The sequence below is a fragment of the Saimiri boliviensis genome, chromosome 1, assembly GCF_048565385.1.
Source record: "Saimiri boliviensis isolate mSaiBol1 chromosome 1, mSaiBol1.pri, whole genome shotgun sequence".
Lineage (NCBI taxonomy): Eukaryota > Metazoa > Chordata > Mammalia > Primates > Cebidae > Saimiri > Saimiri boliviensis.
This window is the reverse complement of record NC_133449.1, coordinates 246,650,930-246,678,835: the sequence shown is the minus strand read 5'-3', so window position 1 is coordinate 246,678,835 and position 27,906 is coordinate 246,650,930. Positions and strand designations below refer to the sequence as shown.

The 27,906-nt window shown below is 34.6% G+C and overlaps 1 protein-coding gene across 3 annotated transcripts in view; it reads right to left on the bottom strand.

Moving 5' to 3' along the window:
- Window positions 1-27,906, bottom strand: part of ERCC8 (ERCC excision repair 8, CSA ubiquitin ligase complex subunit) — an 86,129-nt gene that overhangs the window by 39,221 nt on the left and 19,002 nt on the right. For all 3 annotated transcript variants that reach the window (XM_074385667.1, XM_074385661.1, XM_074385675.1), the window contains exons 2-9: window positions 27,486-27,581; window positions 20,670-20,771; window positions 17,780-17,903; window positions 7,289-7,370; window positions 6,176-6,244; window positions 4,867-4,933; window positions 2,110-2,210; window positions 676-800 (exon numbers count right to left, since the gene is read on the bottom strand). In XM_074385667.1, coding sequence (XP_074241768.1) covers window positions 676-800; window positions 2,110-2,210; window positions 4,867-4,933; window positions 6,176-6,244; window positions 7,289-7,370; window positions 17,780-17,903; window positions 20,670-20,771; window positions 27,486-27,581 — 766 coding nt within the window. The remainder of the gene's footprint in view (window positions 1-675; window positions 801-2,109; window positions 2,211-4,866; window positions 4,934-6,175; window positions 6,245-7,288; window positions 7,371-17,779; window positions 17,904-20,669; window positions 20,772-27,485; window positions 27,582-27,906) is intronic.

Below are 27,906 nucleotides of genomic sequence, written 5' to 3'. Positions count from 1 at the left end.
GTACTAGAAATTAATTGCCACATAAGAATGTACTTTCCAAATATATTGATTTCAGTAGTATTAAATAAAGTACTACATGTTCTAATACTATAAAATTCATTGTGAATTTTGTTTACAAGTCATATATAGTACAGGTTGAGTATCTCCATCCAAAATGATTGGGACTAGAAGTATTTTGGATTTTGGAATATTTGCATTACTGGCTGAACATCCCTAATCTGAATATTCAGAATCTGAACTGCTCCAATGAGCATTTCCTTTGGGTGTCATGCTAGCACTCAGAAAGTTTCAGATTTTGGAACATTTCATATTTCAGATGTTCAGATTAGGGATACTTAACCTATATAAAATTTCATTAATTAGCTTCATATGTTTAATTTATATCAGTAGTTCTCAGTCTTTTATTCTTCTCTACTATACTTTGCACTGCCATTAAGAACAGAGTAGCTCAATGGAACAGTGATTTTCTGCTAAGTAAGGGGAATGTGGTAGGTGGTGGGTAGGGGTGGGTTGTCTTGAGTTGGTAATTACTAGTTCACATAGTAGAAACACATTTTTAAAAAGAGCTGTGATTCAAAGGGAAGAAATGAGCTAAATATACAGAAAAACATCAAGTGTGTGTTACAGATCCATTTCTTTAATTTATACCCAAAAATATACTTAAAAATCTCTTACAAGTGTGTTTTCTCCATTGGAACTATTCCAGAGTCTCATTCGATTATCTGTACCAACAGTGAGAAGGTGAAGCCCATCACTTGTAAAACATAAGCCATTAACTTTCCCATTATGAGCAGTGTTTGCTGCAATGAAAAATATAGCTCAGTTTATCTGTTCTTGTATTCAGAACATATTTAATGTTTGATGATATAATTATTTAAACATATTAAAGGACAACAACTTGAGTTACTTAAAGAATGTAAGTGTATTATACTTAAAATTAACCAACCCTTCAGATTATTTGAATAGGATAAGCAATATAAATGAGAAGCATAAAAATAGAAGAAAACAAAAAAAGGGAAAAAAATTCTACCAGCCATACTTATTTTTTTCCAGCGAGGAAGTTGTGCCATCAAATTCAATTAAGTGTGTAGCTTAATACTAAAATTTGAAATGAAATACCTTTCATTTCTCTTATATAATATTTTTATTGCTAACCTAAAAATCATTCAATGGGCTATTAAAATTAGTAATTCTGGTGTTTTCCAAAAAAAGAAAACCTTAAAAGGAAAAGGATGACTGTTGTAGTCTCAAAATATGTATCACTTTCAAAATTAACATGTTTGAGAAAGCATAATTCTAAAATAGGCTAATTAATTTAAAAACATATAAAACATGTTTTATATAGTTTTTAAAAAAACTATATACATTTTAATATATTTCATATAAAACTATATAAAACCTATGAAATTTTATGTAGTTTTTAAAAAAACTATATAAAACAAACATAGGTTTTATATAGTTCATTCTAATACATATCTGGTCCAGAATTAATTCTAAATCAAAATTTCTACATAGAAATTAAATTCTACTGTAAAAATGCAATTTAGGTACTTTGTCACATGGATTACAGCTGAGTCACATTTAACACAATTTTATGTTAATACAATGGCCACAAAATGTTACTCTTTCTGTAATTTATTGTGATTTTTTAAATGGCATTGAATTTGTATAGTTGGCCTCAATGGAGCAAAAGCAAAATAAGTAAAGCAAGTTAATTCAGAAAAGTTTCTACTTTTGAAAATTTAGGGCCAAATGAAAGTGCCATTTTTATTTATATCTTAAAGAAAGAGAATCATAATTTAGTTTACATAAATTAAGAAAGTGATATATGATGAATGCCTTTTAAAAAATCATAAAGTTTGCAATTTGTCAATATGCATTTATTATTTGGCTTCAATTAAAATTTTTCAATGTAAAAAAAACTATCATTGTTGTATTTCTTTTTCTTTTCTTTTTTTTTTTTAAGATGGGGTTTCACCATGATGGCCAGGCTGGTCTTGAACTCCTGACCTCAGGTGATCCACCCACCTCAGCCTCCCAAAGTGTTAGGATTACAGGCGTGAGCCACTGCGCCCAGCTGTATTTCTTTATTAATGCATTCTTCCTTACCTGATTCAACAGCTTGTGACTTTTCTCCATTATGCTGATCAAGAGTAATTAAACATCCTGATGCTCTTCTCACATCCCATAATTTTACTCTACTGTCAGCACTGAGAAGAATAAATGTTACATTGACAAAGGTCTCATTACATAGGTGCAAATGTATACATACACTAGAGTTGCTGAACTTTCTCTTTTCAGCAACTATTCAATAGTTAACAGTAATTCAAATAAGTGAGTAAATAGCAAGAAAAAAAAGTAACCTTTCTTTTTCAGATAACAAGAATAAAGTTCTGCTGCTTTTTATGTTGTTTTAAATTATATCAACATCTTTTTTCCCAAGGACCAGAGAGGTCTGTAGCTTGCTCCTAGTAAGTTCCTTACCACACGTTTTCTACTGCTTATTATCCAAATGCTGTCAATAACGAATTTCACTTTGCTCAAAAATCCATTTGGTATGATTTGGTGTTTTTTTCCTTTTTATATAAAAAATGGGAAGAGTAAGGTAAATAACTAGGACCATGCATTTCCATTTGGTTTCCTGTACTCAAATCAATCTTTACCAGATATATGAAAACTACATTTAACGTCTCCTAGAAATTAGACACTTACTTCCATATTTTTTTTCCAGAAAGCAAAAAGAAGAAAGCCAAATCTATGATCAGACATCTATTTCAGTTTCTAGGCTATTCCTAAAGAAAAATGCCGGCAATCCGATGTGCTCCTAATCAGTTCATCTTATGCTATCGTGTCCTCACAAGGACCTCAACAATATTGTAACCCAGGGGGCTTATCCATGCCATTTTAATAAGAGAGAATATTACTTTACATTTTTATAACCATATTTTTCATTTATAAATTTTTTAAAGATATACACACAGGGTTTATTGGTTTTTAAAAATCTTGATTCTTTTCACAGATGACCATCAAACCTAGCCAACGAGAATAGTCAGCAAAAAGCTAGCATTTCCCATTCTTAAGTTGGTTTTCTTTCTTTCCAGCTGAGGGAAATGAAATCTGTATGAGGATTTAAGTGTCTTCTGAAACAGATTAGATTTGAACATATTCAACTTTTAACACCGATTACTAGGTCCATTCTGGTACTGATTCAAATTCCTGGGGCATTCTTATAATTGAAAGCTTCTTAGCTCTCCTCTGTTCTTGGGAAAACCAAGTTAAGCATGAAAAATGTAAAATCCACCCAAGCATAACCAGCACCTAACTCCTAACCTTCATACCTCTTCAGTCAGTCTTATGGCTATAATTCTAGACCTTGCTGCACTTCAGAAATTGTAAATTTTAACATTATATTTTGTTAATTATTAAGAGAAGTTTCTTTAGGGCCTAACCTGTGACAGGGAAAGAGGGCTGGCAACTCAAAAACAATCCAGACACAGATATTTATAAACCTAATATGAATAGCTTTTGTAATAATTTTTCTTCTACTTAAAGCTTTATGAAAATATATCAAAATATTTGATTACTAATTCTTTTCCATTCAGTTATAAAATCTTCTTAGTCTAACTCTCATACTTCTACTTCATTAGGTCCTTGATCCCTCCTACAAGCCTTTTTGTGATTTTATTTTTTTTCCTTTTTCCCACGACTTCTACAATTTTCAGGCACTGAGGTACTTTCCTGTAGACACTAAAAATTGTTAAGTCTGTTTCATTTAATGATTTAATTGCTGTAGCTTGGTACGCCTGTGATCTACGTCTTCAACTGAGAACACCTGCCCAGTAATTCTATGCGCCCTTAATCAGCTCCCTCTCTCTTTCAATCTGTTATTCCAGATCAATACTATCTTTCCTCAAAATTGCATCCTCATTCCTATATTTTCAAGAGATGACATCAAGTCCTAGTCCACTAAAAACCAAGAGAAGCCTTTTGGTCTGAACTTCTTCAGCATCTCTGCCAAAGCTACCAACTTAATTGTATTCACTTCCACCTTTTCCTCTTCCATTTAGTCTCACAGTGCTCTTCATGTGCCAAACCAGGTGTCCCTTCTACCCTTATCTGGATCCTTGATACCACCCATATCTGTGTATTCAAGGTCCTGATGCACCACTTATTCTCTCCATTTCTTATCTTTACCTGTTTCTCTCTACTGGTACTCTTCCCCCAGCATATAAATACTGCAATACTCTTCTCTCCAGCAAACAAATAAACCTCCCCACATCTTTTGATACTCTCAGAGTTAAGTGATCCTGCTTTCTTTTCCTATATTATGCCTACCAAAGATGTGCCTCTATTAAAGAATTTTTTCAGGATGTCCTGTAATCACTGATTTTTGACTATGTGCCCCATTAGATCATTAAATTGTTGGCTTTTCGAAGCCTTGGTTTACCTCTGGGTCCTTAGTACAATGCTTTGCACGTGGGAGGAAGTCATTAAATATTAGAAAATAGAATTAGTGAATGTGTGGATATGTTATATCATATTCAAAATAATTCTAGGTTAAAGATAATGAATAAAAATTCTCTATTTAAAAATGAGCACAGTGTTATATTTGTATGTGAAAGAATGACACAACAGAGTTCCTCTGTGTTCTAAGGTGAAATACCTTGAAAATGGATAGGATTAGAATTAGAATGCAAAGGCAGATTTCTTTTGGTGACATGAATTAAAATCTCTAACTCAACACTTCAGTTTTAAAGGAGCTAATTAATAATTAAATATGCTAAAATACATACATTACATAGTCTTTTCTAAATGCTTATTATTAATTACTAAAATGCACTTCAAAGCAAATAAATTAAATTTTACCTTGCAGTTGCCAAGATATAGTCATAACGTGGAGACCAGGAAACTGCCAGTATTTCTTGTCTATGACCTGCAAATACAACTGTATGAAAAGTCTTGCAAGATATTTGAAAAATCCAAAGATAGAGTACCAATAATTTCACCTGATTCTGAAGAAAGTGAGGCTAAATATTCAATGTGAATAGATATGATCATTTCTCACACTTATAATAATCTACATTTCAATGCTAATGTGAAGTTTACAGGAGTATTTCTAACACATGGCATTTTATTGTAAAATAACTGGTTTTGCTTTAGAAAAAAATAGAGTTAAGTAAGCCTTTCTTTTTAAATACAGTTGTTAGCTTATGTGAGTCAATCCATGTAACTCAAGCTCAATTACTGTAATAAAACATACAAGATAAACATTTTAAAGGATAAAAATGTCTTCTAATTTCTCATAAAGTTGTAAGAGAAAATTACTTTAATTCATGACTGTAAAAAAGCATTTATATAAAATGTTTTTTTCTAGAAAGCACAGGTAATAAGTTCAAAGGGTGATTTCAACATTTTAATTCACTTTTACCTAACTGAACTATTCACATCAGACATTTTCATCTGCCCAGCTTATATTAATAGAAATTCATAATGTCAAAAAATGCTACCCATCTCACCAACTTTTCTTAATATATTTGTTATTTGTTTCTGAGAGAAGTAAAAATATACAAATCATATTCTATCTTTTTATTGTTTAGAATTAGACAATCTAATACTGATAAAAAAGGAGCAAGAATAATTTAAATTAATATACCTTTACCACAGAATTACTTCGATATATTTTTCTAAAATATTCTTACTGAGAAAAAATGCACCTAAATATTAAGAACAATGTTTACTCATTAGCCAGAATATTACATAATATACGAGACAAATATACTGGTACTCTTTCTCCACTATATAAATATGCAATACTCTTCTCTCCAGCAAACAAATAAACCTCCCAACATTTTTGATCCTCTCAGAGTTAAGTGATCCTGCTTTTTTTTCCAGTTGCATTCTTTTTTTTAATGTAGAAATAACACCAGGTTTTGAGTTAGACCTATTTTTCACATCCTTTGAGCTTCCCCAATGACTATTGTTCATAAAATGTCTTTTCAATAGTTCAGTTTTATAAGAATAATGCACAGAAGGATCTTTATTTCCCTGCTGACTTTTAACAACTAGCACAAAATACATCAGTCATGTCACTCACAAAGAATACATTGTTAGTTATGTTTCTTTTTATTGAATGCTTTACTCAAAGTAGTTGCTGTTTGAAATAAAATAAAAATACCCTGTAGAATGTGAGAACAGGATCCAGACTTCAAGTCACAAAGTTGTACTTTGGGTCCTCTAGTACCAACTGTAAAAACAAAAATGCTTTAAGATAATTTTATCATAAATCATCATTAAAAGGAAACAAGACATTATCATTAGTAATCATGACATTTTCATGTGTCTATGTAGAAATATAAAGATATATGTCAAAAAGACATTTCAAGTCATTTTTAACGTTTACATTTAGAAAAGTTATTTTAACTACAGTTATATTTTACTAGTAAGAGACCTCTATTATTACATTTATTTTTAATTCTGAAATAATTACAGATTTGCAAGCAGTTGCAAAGCGAGTATAAAGAGGACTGTGTACCCTTCACTAGGTTTCCCCATGATTATGTGTGAAGTAACTAACATCAAATCAATATCAAACCCAGGAAACTTATTTTGGTAAATGTGTGTAAATGTACGTATGTACAGTTCTATTCCATTTCATCAAATCAAATCATTGTATTTTAATAGCTTAGTTTTTCCAAGTTAATGATATACTTCCAATCACTAGTAACAGATTCACAGAAACTCTGGACACAGACTGAAAGGAGCTCAAAGACAACTTAGTTCCTAGCTCTTCTTTATGGATAAAACAGCTGACTGATGTCCAGAAGTAGAGACCTACATGGTGCCACAAATATAATGAATCACAGGGCCCAGATACCTGATACTAGAAAATAATTTTTTCTTCCTTATATATGAAGATGTTTGTTGCAGGTGCTTTTATATAAATTGATGCTTAATTTGAAACACAAACTTAGAGAAGGAAATAATTTCCTTGTTTTATTGTGTCAAACTGGGAAATTTGCCAAATTTTATTCATGTAAAATCTCTGAAACTTTAGTGGTTTAAAAGGAACTCTTTAGAGGACAGAAATATGATCTTAATCTCTGAATCCTGGCCACTAGATAGTGCTTGACTTGCACAGTATCTGTTGAATTGAATATAGATAGTACATATATTAAAAAAACAAATTGTGATGTTCCTCATGTTTAAAATGTCTACGTCAAAACTAACTAGATATAAAAAGGGAGAAAGTTTTCAATATGCCAAAAGACAAACGAATACACTTACAAACCTGCTACCAAACAGTGCTTGGTGGAGACTGGAGACATATGATGACTGTAAACTGTTTCCTCAAAATTAAATACATCTGCAGTCTGTTAATCAAAAGACATTTAAAAAGTATAAATTTTAATTATAAAAACAAAGCAATAAATTTGCTATTTACTTTTCCCTAAATTTTTAGCAATTTTTAAATTGAGTGTTAGCAATTCAACTTAAACATAGAAATGTAATACCCCAAAAAACCTTGATAATTTGAAATCCTGTTATTTATAACATTCTTCTCCCTTCTATGAGAAAAAAAAATAGGTTTTCCCAGTAAATCCCAGAAACTAAGAAAATACAAGCATGTGGCTCACCATATTCCTCTCCGCCCACTCTGGTGGGGACGGGGCTCAGTATCTACATGGATGATGTAGCCAGCACTGCCTCTCAGTTCCATACAACCTGAGCTACCACACCCAGGACCCTGTTACTACCTCGAATTGTCCCTTCTTTGAAATCATACATTTCAATTATCTATAATCACAATCTTCTATCATTTTCAGCTTCCCCCGCCACTCGCCAACCACTCTCAAGAAATCCGAATAAACTCTGGAACCTCTATCAGTTCCTTTCATCTACTTCTTTTCCTCTCCAGGTTGTATTCAAGGTCCAACACCAATACCAAGGTCAACTGCCAATATCTTCAATTCCTTTGCTAATATCCTTCCATTTGTCAAGACTTCTACCCTGGGTGACCCCAAATGTCTGCCTTCTCTGTACTTATATCCAGACTGATCTACACCAGGGGTTGGCAAACTTTCTGTAGAGTCAGATGGTAAATATTTTAGGCTTTCAGTACCAACTACTCATCTCTGTCACTGCAGTGTTACAGCAGTCATGTACAACAAATGAACATATTGGAACTGCTCGCCAGGTTCTTCCTGCCTGCTGCACAAACAAAATCAATTTGCAAAGACAATGGCATTCCACTAGAGAATTTAATTGATTAAGGCTGGCCATGCCAAGTGGGAGATGGGATTTATTTATATTACTCTAATCAATCTCCTTAAAGTCTTGTAGGTTAGGGGTTTTCCAAAGGTAGTTTGGGGGAAGGAGTGGGAGTGGTTAGGCAATGAATGGGTGCTTGCTGTTGATTGGCTGGGGGTGCAATGAGAAGGGTGTGGAGAATGGTCCTCCTGTGCACTCAGTCACTTCTGGGTGGGGCCACAGGGGCAGTTGGCATGTTCAGGTGGAGCCATTGATGTCAGACATGAAAACCTTCTGAAAAGATATCTCAAAAGGCCAATTTTAGGTTCTACAGTTGTGATGTTATCTCAGGAGTAATTGGGGAAGTTATATATCTTGTGACCTCCAGAATAATGGCTGGCAATCATTTATGTCTCTCTCTCTCTCTCTATTTATTTTTGAGACCAGGTTATGAGACTGGCTACTTTTTGCATTTTTGGTAGAGATGGGGTTTTGCCATGTTGCCCAGGCTGGTCTTCAACTCCTGGGCTCAAGCAATTCACCCTCCTTAGCCTCCCAAAGTGTTGGGATTACAGGTGTGAGCCACTGGGTCTACATCTACACCTTAGCAGAATTCAGACTCCACTCCTCCTCCAAGTCTGGTGGACTCTCATTAGCTTTACAAAAGTGGTTGAGTTTTGGGGAAGAACTATTATCATTTAAACTATAAAATGGCTGGGGGCAGTGGCTCACACCTGTAATTCCAGCACTTTGAGAGGCTGAGAGAAGAGGATCACTTGAGGTCAGGAGTTTGAGACCAGCCTGGCCAACATGGTGAAACTCCATCTCTACTAAAAATACAAAAATTAGCTGAGCTTGGTGGTGGGCACCTATAATCCCAGCTATACAGGAGGCCGAGGCAGGAGAATCGCTTGAATCCAGGAGGTGGAGGTTGCGGTGAGCTGAGATCACACCACTGCACTACAACCTGGGCAACAGAGTGAACCTCTGTCTCAAAAATAAATAAATAAAATTAAAAAATAGAGTATTAACTGTCTCCCAAAGTTAGCTTGGCCAAAGTCCAGGAATAATTCAGGCGGTTGAGGGCTAAAGGCACTGCCACAATTTTGTCACTGATAAATTTTTGCAAAGGCAGTTTCAATATTTGTAGCCAAAACCCATTTTATTTACAAAAAAGTCCATGGGCCCACACTTGGCCAATCCCTTGCTCTACCCAGGTAAAAAAAAGTATAATAGGGCAGTGTCACTATAAAAGATTGTTCATTTCCTCTGAATTTCAGTAATGACAGCTAGTCCCACTATATTTCTCTGCAGTATTCCACAACTATTTCAAATCTTCTCCACGAACATCCCCACTCAGTCACAGCAGGTGATCTGATATTTCATTTCAAAAAGAAAATAGGAGGCACTCAATCATAATTCCCTTAATGGCTTACAACAAACCTACAAACACATTTGCTTCCACTTATCCTTTTTCCTTCTTCACTCCTGTTATCTAAAATCATGATTCCTAACCCTTTTTTTTTTTTTTTTTTTTTTTTTTTTTTTTTTTTTTTTTTTAAGACGGAGTCTTTCTTGCTGTTGCCCAGGCTGGAGCGAAGTGGTATGATCTCGACTCACTGCAACTTCTGCCTCCTGGGTTCAAGCGGTTCTCTTGCCTCAACCTCCTGAATAGCTGGGACTACAGGTGCCCACCACCATGCCTAGCTAATTTTTGTATTTTTAGTAGAGATGGTTTTTCACCATATTGGCCGGGCTGGTCTCGAGATTCCTCCCCATTTTTAATGTTAATTCTCCTACTTGTGTTTAGATCCCCTTCAGCACTGTTAGAGATCTGAACCCTATAGATTATCTTCTGGGTTTCTATAACCTCTGTCCCCACTGGCTCATTCCCAACAGCACTAAAAGTTCAAGTCTTTTTCATCTCACCACCCCCTCACTAAGGCAAAAAAATAAATAAATAAAAAGCCTTTCACCTTACATTCTCCCTAATTTTTCCTCCTCCTCAAATCCAAACTTTGGCTATCTCTAATTCCTTATCTCCCATATATTTCTCAACTAATTGCAATCTTATTTTTATTTCACTACTTTAATACACACTACTCTTCCAATATTACCAATAATCTCCTCATCTGATTTAATACGTTAGGAGTATTCAACACAGATGATTACTTCCATCTTCTTTAAAGCAGTCTCTTTTACTGGCTTCCATTGTGTCATATATTCCTGATTTTCCTCTTTCTCTCCTTGGCTCCATCTTTTCATCACTTTTAGCAGGCTTTGGTTTCCTTTTTCTATCCTATTTATCTTTGTCTCTCTCAGGGTTTTGTTCTATGCATTGTCTTCAATTGCCAGTTGCATGTTATGGGTTAAGTATCCCTTATCCAAAGTAACTGGGACCAGAAATGTTTCAGATTTCAGATTTCTTTTGGTTTTGTAATGTTTGATTTATACTTATTGGTTAAGTATTCCAAATCTACAACTCAAAAAATTTCAAATTTTGAACTTTTGGATTAGGGATACTTGGCATGTTGTGAAGCACAAATCTGTATATTCAGTATAGACCTTACTCCTGAATTCTGGATATCTATAGCTCAATTCCTGGGTTATCTCCATTTGGATTTCCTGAAAATCCCTCAAACTCGGCAAATTGAAAATTGAACTCATCGCTCCCACCCTTCCCCATCTTAGTAAATAACAATGTAATTCACTGAATTGCCAAGCTAGAGAACTTAGGGGTTATTCCTATATAGATTTTTTAAAATAAACTTTTCCAAGATAAAATTCATTTATCGTACAACTTGAAACCCATATATAAAGTGTCACTGGTGATGCTGGAAGTACTCCCAAGAAGCAGAGAAAAGTCATGATATTACAAGAAGCTGAGTTGCTTAACCCATGTACCATAGATTAAGATCTGCAGCTGTGGTTGCCTACCATTTCAAGATAAATGAATACAGAATAAGAAAAAAGAAAATTTGTGATGCTGTCACTGCAGCTATGCCAGCAGGGTGAAAACCTTGCACGTTTTGTGAAATACCTTTGACCTCTTAATGAAAATCCAGCTTTTATGTGGGTGCAGGATTGTTAAAAGAAAGGCATATCTATATATAGACTCTAATATGATTTTTTTAAAAGAGAAGTCATTACAGTCATTATATGACAATGTAAAGCCAAAGGAAGGTGAAGGATCTAAAGCTGGAGAAATTAATGCCAGAAAAGGATGGTTTGATAATTTTGGAAACAGGTTTGGCTTTAAAAAAGTCAAGGTAACAGGATAAGAAGCTTCTGCCCACCAAGAGGCAGTAGATGAGTTTCCAGATGCCATTAAGAAAATCACTGAGGACAAAGGATATCTGCCTGAACAGTTTTTAAATGCAGACAAAAGTGCCCTATTCTGGGATAATATAATGCCACAAAGGACTCTTATGACATGGACACTTTGAAGATATGGGTACTGAAACTAAAGCAAATAGTGGAAGAAGGATCAGTACTGTAATAGAAACATTTTTAAGAGAAATAAAGAAGAACAGACAGAAATTACAACGTATTTCCATAGTTATACCAACTGTGCCTGCCCCTCCTTCCAAATCTTCTTCCACCTTTTGTCACCCTAGAGACAGCAAGGTCAACCCCCTCTTCCTCCAACCCCTTTTCTTCCTGTTCCTTCTCCTCAGCCTACTCAATGTGAAGATGATAAGGATAAAGACCTTTATGATGATCCACTTCCACTGACTTAGTAGTAAATATATTTCTCTTCCTCACAATTTTCTTAATAACATTTTCTTATCTCTAGCTTACTATAAGAATACAGTATATAGGCCAGGCGTGGTGGCTCACGCCTGCAATTTCTGCATTTTGGGAGCCAAGGCAGGTGGATCACCTGAGGTCAGGAGTTCAAGACCAGGTTGGCCAACGTGGTGAAACCCCGTCTCTACTAAATATATAAGAAAATTAGCTGGGCGTGGTGGTATGCACCTGTAGTCCCAGCTACTCGGGAGGCTGAGGTAGGAGAATTGCTTGAACCCAGGAGGCAAAGGTTGCAGTGAGCCGTGATAGCGCCACTGCACTTCAGCCTGGGTGACAGAGTGAGACTCTGTCTGGAAAAATAAAAATAAAAATAATAAAATAATACAGTATATAATACATAGACAAAGTATATGTTAATTGACTTTACGTAATCATGAAGGCTTCCAATTAACACTAGGCTATTAGTGTTAATAGCCTCTTGGGGGAATCAGAAATTATACATTGATTTTAAACTGTGATGGGGGTCAGCTTCCCTAACCTCCACACTGTTGAAGGGTTACCTGCATTATCATAAATCAAATAATTGTCACGAACAGGTACATTTATTGATTCTCTATCTTGTTCCACTGTGTGGTGTTTTTCCTTTTTACTTACAACGGTATCACATTGTCTTAACTAGTAAGTCTTGATATCTGAGGGTGAAGTCCTCCAACTTCACTCTTCTTCAAGAATACCCCGCCCTTTTGCATTTCCATATGAACATTAGAATTAGCTAGTCAATTTTCAAAAAAGAAATCTTTTAAGATTCTGATAGGAAATGCATTTATTCTATAGATCACTTTGAGTAGAACTGGTATCTATCTTTACCACATTGACCTTCTAATTCTTGAACATGGAATACTTCACACTTATTTAGGTCTTAATTTCTCTCAATAATGTTCTAAAGATCTCTGTATATTCAAAATAGTCTCGTATATTTTTCATTAAATTTATTACTAGGTATATGATGATTTTTGATGCTATGGTAAACAATATTAGTTTTGAAATTTCATTTTATAATTGTGTCTGGAATTTAGAAATTTTTTACCTTGTATCCAGCAAATTTGCTAAATTTAGTTATATTAATTCTTTTTTTTCTTTTTTTGAGACAGAGTTTCGCTCTTGTTACCCAGGCTGGAGTGCAATGGCGTGATCTCGGCTCACCGCAACCTCCGCCTCCTGGGTTCAGGCAATTCTCCTGCCTCAGCCTCCTGAGTAGCTGGGATTACAGGCATGCGCCACCATGCCCAGCTAATTTTTTGTATTTTTAGTAGAGACGGGGTTTCACCACATTGACCAGGATGGTCTCGATCTCTTGACCTCAGGATCTGCCCACCTCGGCCTCCCTAAGTGCTGGGATGACAGGCGTGAGCCACTGCGCCCAGCCTAGTTATATTAATTCTAATAATTTGGCTATAGATTGAGTTTTCTAGGTTCATAATCACGTCTTCTGTAAATGACAGTTTAAATGCTTCCTCTCTACTTCCTATGTCTTTTGTTTCCTTTGTTTGCTTTATTGCGCTGACTAGGACATTTAGTAAAATGTTAAATAGAGGAAATAATGGGGATAATGCAAAGCGAAAGCTTTCAACATTTTACCACCAACTATAATGGTTGCTTTAGTTTTTTTTTTTTTTTTTAATACTTTTTATCAAATTAAGGAATTTCTCTTGTATTCCTGGTATACAGAGAATTTTTAAAAACGCAGGGCCAGGCGCAGTGGCTTATGCCTGTAATCCCAGCACTTTGGGAGGCCAAGGCAGGTGGATCATGAGGTCAGGAGATTGAGACCATCCTGGCCCACAAGGTGAAACCCCATCTCTACAAAAATACAAAAAATTAGCCATGCATGGTGGCGGGCATCTGTAGTCCTAGCTACTTGGGAGACTGAGGGAGAAAAACTGCTTGAACCTGGGAGGCAGAGGTTGCAGTGAGCCCACATCACTCCACTGCACACTCCAGCCTGGTGACAGACCAAGACTTTGTCTCAAAAAAAAAAAAAAAAAAAAAATGTGAGGATGGGCACAGTGGCTCATGCTTGTAATCCCAACACTTTTCGAGGCCAGTGTGGGAGGATAATTTGAGGCCAGATTTTTAGACCCGACTGGGCAACATAGAAAGATATTGTCTCTACAAAAAGTTAAAAAATTAGCTGGAGACAGTGGTGTACATCTGTAGCCTTCACTGCATGGGAGGCTGAGCTGGGAGGATCCCTGGAGCCCAGGAGTCTGAGGTTACAGTGAGCTATGACTGCACCACTGCACTCTAGATTGGGCAACAGAACAAGACTCTGTCTCTAAAAAAAAAAAAAGATATTGACTTTTATTTAAAAATTTTTATATGTATTGAGATGACTAATATATAGTTTTTCCTCTTCTTTCTTTCATCATTCTGTTAATGATGAATTACACTAGTTGATTTTTAGATGTTAACAACTTTGTTTCTGTCTACTCATGATATGTTATTCTTTTTGTATATTGCTAGATTCTACTTATTAATAGTTCATTTAGGAATTTTGTATTTATATTTAAGAGACACTGGCCTGTATTTTCCATGCAATGCCCTTGTAAGTTTTGAGGATATGCTGGCCCCATAAGAAAAGTTTACAAATGTCCCTTTTTTCCCTCTTGAAGTATTTGCATAAGATTGGCATTATCTCTTTTTAAAGTGGTTTTTTCATTTTTTTGGAGATGGAGTTTCACTCTTGTTGCCCAGGCTGGAGTGCAATGGCACAATCTTGGCTCACCACAGCCTCCTGGGTTCAAGCTATTCTCTTGCCTGAGCCTCCTGAGTAGCTGGGATTACAGGCATGAGCCACTATGCCTGGCTAATTTTTTGTATTTTTACTAAAGATGGGGTTTCTCCATGTTGGTCAGGCTGGTCTCGAACTCCCAAGTCAAGGTAATCCACCTGCCCTCAGCCTCCGAAAGTGCTGGGATTACAGGCATGAGCCACCACACCCAGCCTTTTTAAGTGTTTAGAATAATAATTTGAATACTAGAAATTACATAGGAAAAATTGAGCTCTATCTACCTCCTATTTGTACCCATTCTTAGAGAATACCCCTCTAGGTGCTCTAAGAGCCTGGGTTTTTCCCTAGGCTCCTTTCTGCTTAGCAAGTACTGCACTGCAATTCTTCTCTCTAGTACCATGTGACTGGGGAAAATTGCTCTTTTTCAGATGTTTTCTGCTTCATTTCTTAGTCTATGGTTTTGCATAGCTTGGTCAGCAAATACCTCAATGAAAAAAGCTTGTTTTTCTGCATCTGTCTTCTTTCTGTGATCTTGACCCTTTAATTTTTTTTTTTTTTTTATTGCATTTTAGGTTTTGGGGTACATGTGATGAACATGCAAGACTGTTGCATAGGTACACACATGGCAGTGTGCTTTGCTGCCCTCCGTCCCCTCACCTGTATCTGTCATTTCTCCCCATGCTATCTCCTCCCACCTCCCCACCCCCCGCCCCTCCCCCATTTCCCCCCAACAGACCCCAGTGTGTAGTGCTCCCCTCCCTGTGTCCATGTGTTCTCATTGTTCAACACCCGCCTATGAGCGAGAATATACGGTGTTTGATTTTCTGCTCTTGTGTCAGTTTGCTGAGAATGATGGTTTCCAGGTTCATCCATGTCCCTATAAAGGACGTGAACTCATCGTTTTTGATGGCTGCATAATATTCCATGGTGTATAAATTTTTGGCTGTCTTGGCAGCCCACATTCCACAGCTCAATTTCTGTCTCTCCAGCTTTATGAAATTGACTAAAGTCCCACTCATTTATCTGCCTCTTAGAAACTATCTAATGCCTGTCTTCTCAGTCTCTTGCTCTACATTAATGTTAAATGCCCAAAGAGAAAAAGAGTGTGTGGAAAGTGAATGCATTTCTCTAAGTACTCTCTCGGATCTGATTCTCAAGTCTTAGATTTCTTGGCAGCTTTCCAAAACCCTCAACTCGGTGTTTGTTTATATTCTATCTAGTTTTTCTCAATGGAGGTGCTGGTTTGGCTACAAGATACTCCATTATAGTCAGAAGTGAAAGCTCATGACATTTATTTAATTGTTAAAATATATTCTCATTATCAATGACGTATTTTAAATAAATATACTTTAATATACAAATAAATCTGAAATGATAGGTCTATTCTAACGTAGCAAGGTCAAAAAGACACGTCTATTTAGTTTGAATTATTAGAAGTGTATTAAATTTGCATTTATATACACAGCACAGTTCTGTTTTGCTGATGAGAATCATAATATACTTTGTGATTTTACTACTTATTAATATGTGGCCAGTTACATACATCGCTAGTCATCCTTAAAGCATTTATTCAGCAGTTACTGTATATAACACTGAATTTAGTAATGTATAAGACATAGTCCTTTCTTTGGGGAGGTAACAATCTAGAACAACAAATAAAACACACAAGTATAAAAATGATACTATAAGGTAGTATGAAAATATGTTAAAATAAGAATACAGAAAATAGTGCTATAAAGTTAAAGTAAAATAACAGTTAATAGATACTCCAGAAGCTAAAATCACTAAATTGCATGATAGAACTAAAAGGGACCTTAGACAACATCTAGTCTGACACCTTAATTTTATAGCTGCAGAGACCTTTGCTAACAAATTAAATGACTTATCTACAGCAATAAATCTCATAAGTGGCAGAATGGAACTAGGACTCTGGCATCCTCAGTCCGGGCTCAAAGTAACTGTAAAAAAAGATGTGACCTTAAGATAAGGGAAAAGTTGCAAGGGAAAGGGACTTGAGGCAGGGAATACAACAGCTTCAAAATATGATCAATTTAGTTGCAGCAAAGCATTTGTGTTGAAGACAGGTAGAAAGTTGGATTGAAGGAACAAGGGCTGAAGTCATGGATAGCTTCGAATGCCAAGCTGAGTTTAGACAATGGGAATCCCTAGAGGGTTTGGGTAGCGACATGATGAAACTGCTTTATGGTAAGATTAATTCTGGGGTAGAACTTAGTGTAGAAAATGTAGAAGGAAAGCAAGGCGGAGATTTTAGTAGTCTAGATGTGCAGTAAAGGCAAGGGAAATAGAAAAGAGAAGTATGAGAGAGTTTGATGAAAGAATTGCTAAGATTTTATGACTAAATTTAATGAGGTGTGATCACATTCAGTTTGGAACATGTTAAGTTTGAAGAGATGACACTACATTTAAGTATAGAGATACTGTAGAAAAGTACAGAAATATCAGAGTAGAGCTCAGAGAAAAGATTAGCACTAGAAATGTGAATTTGACCAAATATCATAGAAACTATAATCCACTGCCTGTCTTTACTAAGCTACAGTATTAACAGCTTTTTCCTTCAAGTTTTTAGATCAATCAAAGATAAATACAGTTTTCTACTTTAGATTACTAGACAATAGTTTTCACAAAGGTATACTAATAATAGCTAATAGTTTTTGAGCATTTACTATATGCTATGTACTGTACTAGCTACTTTACATATACTAGCTGATTTAATTCTTACAACCATTCTATAATCATTATTTCCATTTACACATGAGACAGACACAGAGGTTTGGACATCTGCCCATTGTCATACAGCTGTTTAGCAGCACAGCCAGAATACGAACTCAAGCAGTCCAGCTCTTCTTAACCACTATACTGCTTTCACATCTAACATATAAGACATCTCAGCAAATAATCATACTAAAATCGTTTAGGATTAAATTCTCCTTCATCCTACAAAGCAATTTGCAAATGTTGTAATGTACTTACTTGTAATGTATTTGTATCCCATACTTTCAGTGTTTTATCAAATGAGCTTGATGTGAACATGCCAGTGTCATGAGGATACCACTGTACAGTTTCCACACTGTATTTGTGAACATCAGGATGATATCTACAAAACAACCATCAAAATTTACAGATAACTGACATATGTGAGTTTCAAAACTGGTGCTGTATTAAGAACAAGTTGTAGTCTCAGGTAGGATGATATGAATGGTCAAACTCAGATCACATGCCTGTGTCTTAGCTGTGTAGAAGAAGGTGAGAAAGAACGTCCAGGCATCTCTAGATTCAGGCTCCTATAGTGTGATGTAGAGGTGTGCTTCCTACTAAGGGTCATCATGTGAGAGATTCTCTGTTTCTGTACTATATTCAGACTGAAAGGATCAGCCAACTATACTGGACTTCTTTCATCTTGGAAGGGGCAGTGATTTGGTCTTATTGGAAGAAACAGCTGTTTTGGTTTTGGATTTGCTTTTCCCAAGTCTCATTCTATTAGCACTACTATTCTTAGAATTGTTGAATGTTTCACACACCTCTGTAGTATTCCACACAATATTGCTTTTTATCAAGGAACTTACTCTCTGACCAAAGAATGCAACTGGTGGAGGCCCACGAAATGCACATCTTATGTAACCCATCTTCCATAAAAACACAACATGTTGAAGACTTAGTTATGACATCAGCTACAATACACCACCTTGTGAGGGTGGTATGCTGTCCTGAAGGATGTAGTATGCTCTGAATCAGTGGCCAACACAGTGCGTTACCTAACTGAATCTTGGTTCAACTGGCTGTTAAGAGAGATTTATCTTGGCTCAACTCAAACAAACTGGATGTTAATTAATCTTGGCTCAGCTCAAACAAACTGGCTGTTAAGAGAGATTTATGAGACAAAGAGGGAAATTTGAACACAGACTGGATATTTAATATAGAGAATTTTTGTGTATGTAAGATAATGGTACTGCAGTTATGCATATAAAGTCTTTATCTTTTAGAGACATAAATAATTATGGATGAAACTACACACTGTTCAAGATTTACTTGAAAATAATTATGAAGGTGGATGGGTAGGAGGTAGAGATGAAACAATATTGGTTATGATGGTTGGTGAAGCTGGGTGACTGATACACAGGTCATTATATTATTCTCCAATCTCATATATATTTGAAATTTCCCATAGAAAACAAAAGTTAACAGAAGCCTTCTGTTAAAAAAGTTAACAGTAACCCTATACAGATACAATCATGTTGCTTTTGGATTCCTTATGATGAAGGTTTGGGACCTTAAAGAGTTGTGGTGCTATCTGAAGGAATGAGAACATGAAGAAGGAAAGTCTTAAGTGCCAACTCTGGCATTAAAACAGCTGTAAAAATACAAGAACTATAGTGCCTACTCATATTTCCTTCTTTTCTCTGTAAATATTTATATATTTTAATAATTTCCTCATTCTTTCCTCTCTTACCTTCATTATTTTTATAGGTTAACTATAATTGAGTATACAAATTGTATAATACTGATGTAAGTTAAACTAATGAAAAATGAACATGACCTTGAAATGGAGCCAGGTATGGAAAACTCCACTAAGTTTTCCTGTAAGTACATTGTTTTTCACTTACACAGTGGTTTTAGTTTTCAACTTAGGATCATCACCCTTTGTGGAAGAGGATGATCACCTTTTGGCTGTATAGTGGAGACTTGCATTAGGTTAGGCTGGAACATTTTTTTTTTTTTTTTTTTTTTTTTTTTTTTTTTTTTTGAGGCGGAATCTCACTCTGTTGCCCAGGCCAGAGTGCAGTGGCAAGATCTCGGCTCACCACAACCTCTGCCTTCCAGGTTCCAGTGATTCTCCTGCCTCAGCCTCCTGAGTAGCTAGGACTATAGGCATGTACCACCATGCCTAGCTAATTTTTGCATTTTTAGTAGAGATGGGGTTTCACTATGCTGGCAAGGCTGGTCTTAAGAACCATGTATACTTATTTTTAAAACAAAATAGTCTGAAGCTGAGATTAACTGATTTCCTCAAATCTGTATTTCCAATGTGAAGCACCAGAGCCAAAAAACAACAGAAAAATCTCTTCACAAATGTTTCATAGCAACTATTCTAATGCTTCGGGAAAAGCTGTAAAAGACTGTTGATGTTAATGTTTACAAAGTTTTCCCTCTTGAAAGCATTTTCTTAGCACCCATTCTCCCTGTTAATTCAAAGGTCTGCTCATTATCAGATTGGATATAGGTGATGAGAAAGGATTAAATGACCAAAATGGAAAAACTAGGTCACAAACATTTTATTAGACTTAAAATATTTATCACAAGATTGATAAGCCAGCAGAGAATAGTCAGAGAAGACAAGTATTATAATAGAAGTATGTTTTTAAGTTAGGCATCTTTGATAAGTAGAGAGACGAGAGAGGGGTGAGTGGGTATATGTATATGTGTGTCTTTGGTGAGGGAATACCAGTATGTTTTATATATCTAAAACTTTTCTTCCATTAGTATCAGTTGAAAATATAATTTGTGTTTATAATTAGCTGAAGGACTATAAATGAATCTTATACTAAGAGGTACTAAAAACTCGTAGTTACTGGGATGTGCTATTTAGGTATAGAAAAAGAAAGACATAATCAAAAGTTTTTAAAAAATAAAATCCTTTTCAAATTTGATACCAAAGTTGTTTTGGGGAAGTCACATGTTAAAAAACTATACCTAAATGTCAGTTACTATTTTTGAGAAAGTGTCAAGGAATAACCATGCAAATGTGTCACTTGAACAATTCGCTTGACCCATTCACTTGACTTCTACTTTCAAGTTTTGCATTCGATGCAAAAAATACTCAACTATTTACAAATTCATACATTTTTACATTTTTAATACATACCTGTCAATGGAACACACAGCTTTACATGTGTAATAAGGTTGTCTGCTGGAGTTCTCAAGGTCATAAAGTACAATCACACCATCTGAACCACCTGATAACATGCTGATAATAAAAAAAGTTCACATTATCATTTTATGTAGTAAGTTTATGATTGCAAATTTCTAAAAACTGATTTGCAAACACTCAAATGAATTAAGGATACATCAGTTTGCAATGAGTTAATCCTCAATAGCACAGACTTAATAAACTAAAATTTCTTAATATTTATAGATGAATATAAAAATTTATTCTGTGATCATTTCAAGTTTACTTCCGTAACTTCAAAAAAGAAAGAGTGACAGAAACAAGATGGCAAAAGAGATTTCTTTTTTTTAAAATATGTATTTCTAAATGCAGCATGATTGTGAAAGAGATTTCTTAAGAAAGTAAAATATTACAGTTATTTTAAATGTCCTAATTTCGACCCTGGGCAAGTTACACCACCTATCTAAGGCTTTCAACATTTGTAAAGGAGGGGGACATTTTTACCTAAATCACAATGTTGATAATAAAACTTAAGTGCAAAATTCTTTTTATAGTACATGGCAAAAAATAGGAGATAAATAAATGTTAGATTCCTTCCTTCTCTTATGAATGCATTCACTCAGTTCATTCAACTTTAAGTTCCTACAATGTTAGGCACTCTGCTAAAACAACTGTGAACAAGGCAGGCATGGTTTCTGTCTTTGCACAGTTTACATTCCAATAGCAAAAACAGGTAGTATGCATAATCACACAAATTATTAGTTATGATTGGGATCATTGTGACAATAACTTATTTTTATTCTAGTGTGAAAATTCAGGAACAGTTTCCCTGATTGTAATATTTAAGCTGGCATGTGAAGGAGAATTCAGAGTTAGCCAGAAAGCTGTAAAAGTAACATTCCAACCCCACTCTAGCAACCAAAAAAAGGAAAATGTTGCTGGTGCAGGGTAGAAGGAAAAGAGTGGTGAGAGATGAGAGGCAGGGGCCAAATCACTGGAAGCCTTACTTTTGAGAGTAAAAGATGATGCTAAAAATAAGCAGTATCTTTTTTTGGAAACAATTATTGACTCACTCTAGAGCTGGTCTATTATATTGGTAGAACCTAAAAAATTATTCTATTTGAAAACTTTGCAAAAATATTTCTAAAGGCCGGGCGCGGTGGCTCAAGCCTGTAATCCCAGCACTTTGGGAGGCCGAGGCGGGTGGATCACAAGGTCGAGAGATCGAGACCATCCTGGTCAACAAGGTGAAACCCCGTCTCTACTAAAAATACAAAAAATTAGCTGGGCATGGTGGTGTGTGCCTGTAATCCCAGCTACTCAGGAGGCTGAGGCAGGAGAATTGCCTGAACCCAGGAGGCGGAGGTTGCGGTGAGCCGAGATCGCGCCATTGCACTCCAGCTTGGGTAACAAGAGCGAAACTCCGTCTCCAAAAAAAAAAAAAAAAAAAATATCTAAAAAGTAAAAGTAACAAGCATATATACTAAAGCTACATACATTGATTGAACTTAATAATTTGTAAACATCATTCTTGGGACTTCCTATACTTTAATCAGTTTCTTAACCTTATTTTTCTCTAAGACTGTTACTTGTATTTTTAAAATGGAATTTTTCAATATGAACTTACTTGTTTTTTGCATAAAACTGTCTAAAATAACCTTTAAATCTAGAATTGTTGCCACTTTTAACTGACTTCTCTAAAAGCCATAATATGTTTAATTTAGGAAATAATAATAGATGATGAGATACATGGTAACTTCAGAGCAAATTCTGCAAAATGGCAGACATTTTTGAAATGTGCAAATATTTCAGATTATTTTCACTGTTTTTTTTGACCTTCATTCAAAAGTACCTTTCCTTAGTACTTTTTTTTATAAGATAAAATCCTCCTTGAATAAATTCTCTATTTTATGTTTCTTTTGGAAGTTACACCAACTTTAAATATTATAAAATCTTAGACATTGTGAATGTTATTCCATTACTATACAAAATATACATTTATTCCCATTAAAAATAGAGGCACCATGAAAAATTCTTCACAAAGGTCCAAACAATGCAATCTCTCTAGATTATCACTCCTTCCTTCTCATCTCAAAATAACTCATTATCATGATTTTTACCATAATCACTGTCTTTCTTTTCTGTACAGTTCATAGCTCATCACTCTAGAGTGTATGCGTGAATATTAGGTTTGCTTTAAAAAAATTTAATGCCTTTTAATTTTAATCTATAGGTCTCTCCTACCTTTCTTTCTCCCTCCCTCTTGCATTTTTTCCCTCTCTTGTAATTTCTTTGTTGCAGAAACCAGATCACTTGTCCTAGAATGTCCAGCCTGGACTTTGGTGACTGCATGCATGTGCTATAATTTAAAATGATTTCTATTTGCCATTACTCTTTATTGTGATGTGATATTAGCAGACAAACCAATACCTAGATCCATCAATTTATACATCTATATAAAGTGTTGCTATCTGCTAATATTATTGCTCACCATCAATCCTTATGTTATTGTCTCTCTTGTCATTCTGGTTGAAAGATTTCATTCTCTGGTTGATTCCTAAGGAATGGCTAATGAGAACAACTGTCTCTGAATTTCTGTGTTTTTGAGAATTTATCTGTCCTTTTCATACTTGAAATCAATTTGGCTGGATATAAAATCCTTCACTCACATTTTATTTCCTTGAGCATCTTGGATAAGAAGCTTCATTTCTTTGGCCAGAAAGCCAAAGTCAAAGTCTAGTAACAACGTAATTTTCCCCCTTATATAAAGTTCCAGATCTTATCTATCCTAGAAAAGTTTTCTTGAATTATTGTTTTCATATTTATTCTGTTCTTTTGCCTTGGTTTTCTTCTTTCTTCTCTTATTATATGTTATGCTGGATCTTCTTTGCCTATATTCTATATATACATCTCTTGAATTATTTTTCTCTCTTCATTTTTTTGTTTTTAAAAATTTCCTCCTTTCTAGTTTCTATTTCTAAGGCATTACCTCTTCCACTTATTTGTGTTCCTTATACTTTAGTACTCATTTCTGAAATATTTTTGGTTCTATGTTTTGAGTTTGAACATCTCATTTCTGAGGTTTTCTAATTCCAACTTAACATTATTCTTTCATTTATTATACCTTTATAAAACAACTTTTACCTAGTTTTGAAATATTAGGTTAGAGTTCTCATCCGTTTTATAGATACTTCTTTCGGGTATGACTTCACTCCCCATAACAGCATTAGTCCACTTCTTATTCTCTTTGTTTTTATAATAATTTTGTAGGAACTTTGACCTTAATCTTGTTCTTCTGCTTATTTTTATGTAAAATTAATTTTCTTAACCTTTTAGAATGGAGGTTTGACTTAGAATAATGTTTAAATTTTATATATTAAAAATCCTCTTATTCCCTGAACAATTTTTTTTTGCGGGGTAAGATTTCAAAATATGGCAGCTTACTTTCAGAGATTTCCTGGTTCTAGTCACCTCCCCAATTTTATCAGGGACATCTTTCTTCTTTGTTTCTATTGTCTCTGAATTGCTTAATTTGGATTCTATTTCCAGCAGTTTTTCCTCAGTGTATAGTGATGTACTGGAGGGGAGCTTTGACTGGTTAGCTATTTAGAGAGATATTAGGGCCCAGACTGCTATAGCTCCTTCTGCTCTTACAACATGGACCATTCAAACTTACCTACAATTAGAGTATGCCATCCTCTCCCAATTTTAACTACTGTAGTCAAATTTGCTTGCTAAGCTTTCAACAACTTATCGGTTATTTTGGACTTATCCAGGTATATCAGATGCCTTAGTGCTTTTTACTGCCTCCTCTGGCATAAATGCTGGTAGCGCAGTTGTCAGTAGTTCATTTCCACTTAGGGGTTTGTGGGGATACTTCATGACCTAGTTTTGTTGTGTTAATCTGATTTTTTTACTTGCCATTTTTAGTCCCTTTATGTGTTTTAACGGAGAATTAGAGGAATGTTAAAAACTGCATTGACATTGTCATCTTTCAAGAATGGCACCCAAACTACAGTTTTTGGCACTACATTCACAGAATATTTTGACTGAAAGATTTTCACCTGATTTTGAACAAAATACAATTAAATGTAGAGCAGTGCTATTTAACTCTCCAAGATAAGGAGCTTGTGCCGGAAATAAACACACGTCTTTCTTCATTGAGAAAGTCTTGCTGCATGCATATCTTAGCTCCTTTAAATGGTGTGTGTAATGATTTAGTAGATTTATGTTTTAGTACAAGCTTCTTGTCTTGTGAACCAGTTGCAAACAGTTCATGAACTAGTAGCAAGTAGCGATTTATAGACTTGTTTTTAAGATAAATTCAATACCAATTTATAAAACAATTAGGTTAATTTAAAAGTAGTTATTTGATGGCTCAAATCCAATTGATGAGCAATAAAGAAAGTCTGCTAATAATGGCCTACTTAGTTATTAAAAAAAATTCCACATTAGCTTTATTACAAAAATTTATAATTCAGTTACTCTAAATGTATACATAGAGAAATATCTGTAAATTTTAACAACTACAACTTTTATTTAGATTCATAAAATGTTTAGACACAGTTGTGAGTTACATATATACTACACCTAACTCCCAAAACACTTCTGCTTCATACTTCATCTTCACAAAACATTGCTTTTCTTACCATGTATTATCGTGCATATTATATTGATGTATAATCAGTTTAAAACAAAATTATGTTAAAAGTTATGCTTTTCTTACCATGTATTATCATGTATATTATATTGATGTATAATCAATATAAAATAAAATTATGTTAAGAACTTTTAATCTTAATTGATATGGTATTTACACTAATGTCAGATGTTTCAACTATGTTAAAATGGCTTTCAAAAGCTTTTCTCGGATTCCACTAACTTTCTATTTGAAGTATTTGATGGCACTGACATTATTTAATTATGAGATACTTTTCTGCTGACAGAGTATTAAGAGATATGGTTTCTGTTTTTATATAGACAAAAAAACTTAGTATTAAAGATGAATGAAATTAACTTAGAAGAATTTAAAGGTATAAAAGAAAATTCAAGCATCACAGAGTGATATGCCAATGCATCCTCTGCAGTTGCATCTGTTAAACTGTAATTTTCAGATAGTTTTTGTAAAATAGCACCTAACTTTGAAAATAAATGTTTCTCTATCAGATTTGTGTATTCTGTCTAGTTTCCATTCTGATTTTCAGTGACATCTTTACAGCTCTCATAGTGTATGGTAAATATTACAGGTATTTTGAGCAACTTATATATACATCGAGTTTTCTTAAGAAAATTAGAACTTAGTTTTCCATCGAATGTACACTTTCCTTTTTATATCTCTTTTTGCTATCAAAAGGGGTTAATGCAAAATAAAAGTCTTAGCAAACAATGAAATAAATAGTTGTAGACTTTTACCATGCAATAAAGGGGAAAACCACTGTAGCAAAAGTCTTCAGTCTTTTTTCTATGTGCTGTACTAAAAGACACCTCACTTGTATTTCTCAAATATATTTCACGCACATATAATCTATAACTTCCCACATTTCTCACCAACTCTGCCAACTAGTAGTCTACTGGCTTCTGATACTTCACAGGCCACACAATTGATTACTACCCCAAGTGGCTGGCTGGAGTAGCAGTATTAAATACTTTCCTGACCAGTACCCAAACCCAAAAGTCAGCTATCTCTTGCTGCTCAAGTCTGCATGTTTCATAAGTGAGTGCCCCACAGTTGTCCTTGAATAGAAGGTGTTATACTGAGCCTGGAAAAGTTCAGGAAGAAGGAAAGAATGATTACTCATCATCTTTTAGATTTAACCACATGCTAAAAGTAAGATGTTTCTTATACAGTACTGAGAGAGACCATAGTAGAAGCTGGAAGTAGAAAGTGGAAGTTTATCAAATCTGTTCTGACTTGACTTAATGTAAATAATAACATTTCAGTATAAAATAAAAATTCTGAAATACTAAACATTACCATAACATGACAAACTGTTTCCTTTAGTTAATGCTATATGTGGCTTTATTATAGGCCACATGAAAGGTTTTGTATTGTCTTATAAGAGTAATGTGGTATTATGATGAGCTGTAAGTAGGAGAATATGTCTGGAATTGCATTTTTCAAAGCACTTTGACTGCTGTGTAGAGACTGGACTAAAAGGAATAAAAGTATATGCAATACTGCTTTTGATTAATAGCGGCAGCAGTGGTGGCAAAGATTTATGATATGCAAGGTTTTATGCTAATCATGTTGTACATATATCTCAATCCTCCAAACAAACTTGTTAGGTAGGTATTGTTGTTCCCAGTGTATAGCTAAGGCAACTGAGAATTAGAAAGGTTAGGTAAATTGCTCAAGGTCACAAAGCTGCTAAGTGGTAAAGCCAGAAAGAACTTAAATATAATTCTTATTTGTTCTGAACCTAATTCTTCAAAATAGTCTTCCCCTTTTTATATTATTTTCCCATTAGACTTTTTGAGAGCAGCAGCAACTATGTTTTAAAATAGCACCTAAAGTCACTAGCACTTAAAAGCCCTCTGCATCCAAAAGAAGTTCAGCATTTGTTGATTTAACAGTATTTATTTATAGTAAAGTAGCTTGGAAATGTTTATATGACATTTTGTAGGTTTGATGTTTTGCATTTATTTGAAATTAATAATGCCAGATTAAAAAATGCTACAATTTAGGATTTTCATTAATTTTAATGAACCTTCTATATCATTAATTTGAAAAAGCAGGATTTTACTGCATTTCACTTAGAAAGAAAAATGATTATATAAGTATAATAAACTTACTATCTCCCTTCAACAGGTTCAATGTCAAGGGTGTTAATTCCACCACCATGGACTCTTTCAACATCTCTGTCTTTATTTAACTCCAGTCCCAAAACTCTTTAAATTAAAAAGGGGAGAAAAAAAGAAAAAAATTAATAAGTAATTTAACACTTAAAAATTTATTTAACCAAGATTACATATAGTACAAAAGACACAAGAAATGTCTAAATCTTCTACCACACATCCTCATGTATCTATAGATTTTTAGAGACCTTGTATAAATGTTTAAAATATCAACAGTAGTAAAAATTACATGCAAACTTTTCAACGTATTTAGAGACTAAAATTTGTGCGAGAAAAGTTAAATTCTGATAAACGTAGCTGAGGACATCTAATGGACAAAAGCACAAATTACAGATTTTTTTTTTTGAGACGGGAGTTT